We start from the raw sequence: 6,112 nt of genomic DNA on the forward strand, positions 1-6,112 counted from the left end.
TGATACGGAGAAATGCTGTAAATGTTTGATAGAACTTTTCCTGTGTTCTTAATACAAAATCAGGATTTTAAATGATGAATAATTTTACTATTTCAGCAGATAGTCAGGGATTTATCTGATTCTATATTGAAATGGTAGCAGTATTTGTATCCTTATTTTATCAATACTTAAAATGTGCTCCTTGTATACAACTTTGTGAGGATTGGGTGTCTGCTTGGGTGTTATTTTTTTAATGTGTGATATTTATCTAGCATCCAGTAAAATATGTTGTTTATTTTCCCAATAAGGGGATATAGTTGGTTGATAACAGACATTTAATTTCTTCTGAATAAGCTCAGCTTCTGTGATTTCTGTACAATAAAAACAGAGCATTTGAATTTGCTGTTGAAAAATCATATGTGTTTACTTAGTTTTATGGCCTTGCTTCATATAAGCACGTTCATTAGAATTCATGTGTTGAAAGATATCTGTGAACAGTAATTCATGCAAACATCATTTTTGACCGAATTATTTGCAAACTAAACGTTACTGGGTGAATTTTTTCCCAATATTATTGTAGGCAAATAAATGATTTTGTAAATTGAAATTTGAAAAACAAAATGCATCCAGAAATTAAACTTTGAAACCTAAAAAAGGTTTAAAAGTAAATCAGTTTTCCTTTTCTATTTTTTTTTATATTTCGCTTTTTTATGTTTTCTCTCTTTTTTCTTTTTTTCTTTTCAATTTTTTCTTTTATTTTTTTGGAATTCTTTTTCATATTAAATTTAACAAACTGCATTCGTTTCAAATAGCGTTTTAAAGATCATATTTTCTTCACTTCAGAGGGCGAGCTTTCCTCTGGATTGAGGAGGAAAGACACTTTTTATTGGTCTGCATATGAACATCAAAATATTTTTATTGGTCAAGAGCGATTATATCTGGCTTGAAGAAGAGAAAGTTATCTGTAAAACTCATTTTGAAAGGAATTCCGTTTATGAAACTGAATTTGAAAAAAAAAAAAAATCTGTAAAAAAAAAAAAAGATAAAATAAAAGAAATAAAATATGAAATAAAATGGAACAAAAGTAGAGAAAGTACCGTCTGAAAATTTACTCCCAAAACCACTTTTTTTATTAAGAAGTTTTTTCATATTTCCATTTCCATTTGCTTGCAAAATTATTGGAACAAAATTCACTCCATAATATTTTCCCTCAGGATTCTTGCTTCAGTTTTCATCACCTTATGGATATAAGGCATTCCCTTCTAAGTAAATAACTGATGCTACAGCTAATCGCATACATGATGTGAACAAGCTGCTGAACTACTGTTATTTTCTTATACTGGTTCTCATCAGGCAGCCTTTTTGAAATAAACCAGAAAAACTTCCCTGCAATGTGGCAGAATCTGTTAAAGGCTCCGGAGGCTCAACATAAAGCTGTAATTTAAATTTGGGAAACTTTTTTTAATTTTCTAACTTTTTTTTTAGAAACATGTACAACTGGTTTAAAATAGCACATGGAACAGCAGGTGGATCATTGATAAAAGCCAGTATTTTTCTTTCATGTATTCCTGTAGGTGCAGTAGCCCAGTATGACCAGCAGAGGGACACAATGAGCTACCAAAGACATTTGGGAGATGCATGGTTCTAAAACCTGCTTGCTTAAATGCATCTGGTGACATAATGCATTAGATTTGTTCTTACCATGAAGTCAGTTTTATTTTTCATTGTTTTATTTTGATATAACGTGTTTGGAATGTAACTCCTTCTGCACAGTGTTTTCCTTTTCCTGCAAGGCTTCAGCTATTCCTACTTTTATGACAATGATCACCAGAAACTCTCTGCCTCTGTAAAAACTACAGAAATCTGAGTAAAGCCAACATGCGGTGCCCCTTACCGGCTTATAATGATGGGAAATGATTAAAGGAGCATATACCTTACTTCATTATAGAGTGGGATAAAATAATCGAAACCATTAAAGGGGGAAATTTAAACAGAAACATAAAAAATCAGTTGCTAACAGATGATTATTGTTGCTGTCACTGTCAGAATGTTCATCATAACAACTGGTGTCAAATTCTGACTCAAACACACATAGATTAATCATTTTAGCTTAAATTGAACATAAATGCTGCAGAAACTATTTTAATTCTGTAAAAAAAAAAGCGAGTCAAATTCACACGATCCACAGGAATGGACCGGCCATTAGGCATACTGTATGCTCAACAGCTTAGCTGTGCTGGAGCAAGGAAACCTCTAAAACCTGCAGGATAGCGGGCCTCGGGGACCGAGGTTGGGGACCGAGGCTCTAAACCACAACCAAACCCTGACATCATAACTTATGTATTAAACAACCAGGTGACATGACAACAGAAATTGTAATTTTGCTTTGCTCTTTAGAGAATGGCAGCTACTCACCTCTGGGCTCACTTCTCAGGATTAACAATTAAAAAGGCATTTTATACATCTCCAGTCTGCTACATCATCACATCATTACCTCATTACATCATACACTTTAGCAGATGAGGAGACATCCGTGGCTCCAGCCATATCAAAATATTACCCATTGTTCTTAGCTGAAGGATGCCACTCTCATTTTATTCCTAAATCTTTGCCACATTCTGTCAGAGTCTTGGTCTGTTTGTTCCTGTTTTTCTTGGTTTTCCATTTGTTGTCCTCTGCTGCCCTCTTGTGTCCTCCCTCGCTCTGTTTTTCTGTTCTGCCTGCACCTGTTTTCAATTCCCTCGTTAACTCTCTCTCTGTCTCTGTCCCCTTTAAAAGCCCTCCTTCTTCAGTTCCTGTTTGCTGGATCCGCGTCTATCATCTGCCTGCCTAGTCTCGTCTCTCCCTGGCTCCTTGAGTTTTGGTTTTCCCCCGATGTCTCCTTGGTTCTGGTACGTTTGTTATTTTCAGTTGGACTCTGATTCCTGCCCCTGGATCTGTGAACCTAAATAAACGGACTTTAATTCACCTCTACCTACTGGTCTCTGCATTTGGGTCCTCCTAACAAACACCGCTTCATGACACATTCAGAATGAAGATTATAACTGTATATCCGGACAGAGGAACTGTCCTAATCAGATAAACTACTTTGGAAAACATCAGTTCTGATTCATTACTAACTTGAAATCAACGTATTATTGATTTATTTATTTTTTTGGATGGAAAGAATTAAATGCTAAAATAAAAGATTAAGTAAAATTATATTTATTTTATCAGTTATTGTACATTTCACTTTCAGACAATCAATACTTTAGACTGAGAGGGGATTCTTTGTAAGACAAAATGCCCAAAAAGGGTAAACAAGTCAAAAAAGGTTGGAAAAACAACTGCTCTACATCAGGAATCTAAAAAAAAAAATGTCACACACAGAAACCAGCTGTTAAGAATAACATACAACATACTTTCTCTCACCTTAATGGGAAAATAATCCCGCATGTGCTTCCAGAGTTTAAGGCCGCACAGAAAGGGCGCCCTGCGGCCTCCGCGTGCCGGGGTGTCATAGTCATAGTACCACCAGACGGCGTAGAGCACGCTGATCAGCCAGAAGCGAGTGAAGAGAAGGTAGAAGAACAGCAAAATGCAGGTAGGTGCTGAAGAGGAACAAGATTGACATGATGAGCAAACTGCAACACAAGAAGCCCGTCTTATAGTAGAAACACTCATTGCTCTGGATGAAACAATTCAGGTTGTGATATGAGGATGAAATAATCTGCATAAACAGTATTTATTCAAAAGCTGGTTTCTGCATTGAGGAAGTTTATCTTTCTTGATAAAAAGTAAAAAGAAAGACAAATGGCCAAAAAAGAAAGAAATTAATTTTGTGTGATTGTGTTGCAGAAGTGGAAGCCAGAAATTTGAATTTGAAACACTTCTTAGTCAAAGAAAAGGTTTTAATTTTTTTCAATAAAATTTTTATTTGCAGATTTTATATTTTCATATGTATGTTTTGTAGACTGAGTTTTACACTTTGCATTCTTTTGAAATTTTACAAATTATATTCTAGTGTTGCACCGACACCAGTATCGGGCAGGACTCCAATCCAGCCCTAAAATGGTGGTATCGGTATCAGTGAGTACCAACAAATAGGGCACTGATACCATTTAGAGAGCCAAAAGTTTATTTAACTATTGTCACTCATTCCAGGGAGGCAATAAAAAGTTCTACTGGATTCACTTTGTATTAGTCTTTTTCCTGCTTCACAAAGTGAAGTGTCAGCTTGACAAAGCCTTGATGGCAATTATTTTACATCCAAGTAGGATGTACCGTAGTTCTTCATATACAGACACACATCAATTTCAAACAGATGGTATCGGTATGGTATTGGCCAATACTGCACAGCCAGGTATCGGGTATCGGTATCGAGGCCAAAAAATGGGATCGGTGCAACACTATTATATTCTCTTGACTTTAAGCAAGACAAGCACTCATTCTTGACCATAAAATGTTACTGAAAATGCTTCTTCACTCCTGTCTCCAGAGGAAAGCCTCTCCCAGAAGTAAAGAGAATGTTACATATTAAACACAGTTATTAAAGAATTCAATGTCTAAAACTTAATCTGAGAGAAAATAAAAAAAAACTAAAGAAAAAAAAATCAAAAATCAGGATAAAACAGGCAACTCTCAATGAGTTTATCAAAGTTTTTTTCTGAATGCCATTTATTCGAATTATGATATGATTTTGCAATAATACTGGAACAAATAAACTCCTTAAGGACGAGGCTTTTCTGTCTGGTCTCTCTTTACTGCAGGATACATCATTATGGCCCAAATCTGGAGGCTATAAGCAGCCATTCAAATCAGTTTTAACAGCATACATCAGGAACATGAAACCATTCATCTCTAAAAGATTTGAACAAATCAAATTTTATATAAAACTTGGTGTAACTAGAAAAACAACAAAACAACAGCATTTTGTTGTGTTTTTTTGGATTTTCCCACAAACCTGCTGCAGTCTGGATTAGAACAGGATCCAGTTCAGGCCTACTGACTGTTTTTCTTTTTTTTATCTACACCCCAATACATTTACATCTATGCTGGTCTGTCGCATAAAATCCTGATAAAACCAGCTGCTTGTTGTTGTAACATCATAACTGTAACTTTTCTGTAACTTTTACTTTTTTCAAACAAGTGTATATATTTTACAGGATGCTGAAGTCATATTTGGCTGTCAGGAATTAGTTAAATATAGAAATATTTACATTTAGTTCATCAAAGAAGTGAATTCCCACAGATTCAGATCACATTCAGTTTAAAAAAATTAATTTAATTAACCATTTTTTTTTTTACAAGTGTGTCTTCTCTTCATTTGAGCAGGTAAGTAAGACATGATTTATGTTTACAAAAGGAAAAAAAACAACCTCATTATATTATTTCAAGTACATTATATCTAAATTTGAACCCCAGTGTCCCTCGGCAGATGGCCGCTCACCCTGAGCCTGACTCTGCAGGAGGTTTTCTTCCTGTTAAAAGGGAGTTTTTCCTCTCCACTGTTGCCACAAGCATGCTTAGTGTGAAGCATTGCCTTCGAGTCAATGCAATCAACTGGTTATCTAGAAAGCTTTTGAATGCTATGATCTGGTTGAAAAGTGCCTTCAGATGACATGTGTTGTGAATTGGTGCTAGATAAATAAACTATTAAATTAAATATATTATTCTAAGGGTAGAAATACTCATTCTTCAGGCAGATCATCATATTCCCCTGCTTAAATTAAAAACAAATAATTTTAAGAAAATGAAACCTATTTTCAGATCAGTTGTTGCAGTGTTGGAATTCTACTGTTTAGTTGAAGCAAATCATTTTAATGTAGCATACATTCATGTAAGAATCTCTTTTCTAGCATTAGATGCTAATTTGTTGATACCCTGTTAACGGGTTATTTAAGGTATAAATCTGATTTCAAACAAACGTTGTGTTTATCTTCATTCTCCTTGTATCCCCCTTCATCCGGGGACTGGGTCGCGGGGGCAGACTCCAGACTTCAATCTCCGCAGACTCCCCGGGGCGCTCCCAGGCCAGCTGAGAGACAGAGTCCCTCCATGTTGTCCTGGGTCGTCCCCTGGGCCAGAGCATGAAACGGGCCTTGAAAGTCAGCCCGAAACCGACCCGAGTCCGAAAGAACCAGGCCCGTGCCCG

General features: G+C 35.8%; 1 protein-coding gene across 1 annotated transcript in view; it reads right to left on the reverse strand.

Moving 5' to 3' along the window:
* The window catches only part of mogat2 (monoacylglycerol O-acyltransferase 2), a 15,796-nt gene that overhangs the window by 8,033 nt on the left and 1,651 nt on the right, over positions 1–6,112 (reverse strand). Inside the window, exon 3 of the mRNA XM_015394622.1 lies at positions 3,391–3,569. Within this exon, the coding sequence (XP_015250108.1) occupies positions 3,391–3,569 (179 nt within the window). The remainder of the gene's footprint in view (positions 1–3,390; positions 3,570–6,112) is intronic.

The sequence above is a fragment of the Cyprinodon variegatus genome, unplaced genomic scaffold, assembly GCF_000732505.1.
Source record: "Cyprinodon variegatus isolate N-32 unplaced genomic scaffold, C_variegatus-1.0 Scaffold700, whole genome shotgun sequence".
Lineage (NCBI taxonomy): Eukaryota > Metazoa > Chordata > Actinopteri > Cyprinodontiformes > Cyprinodontidae > Cyprinodon > Cyprinodon variegatus.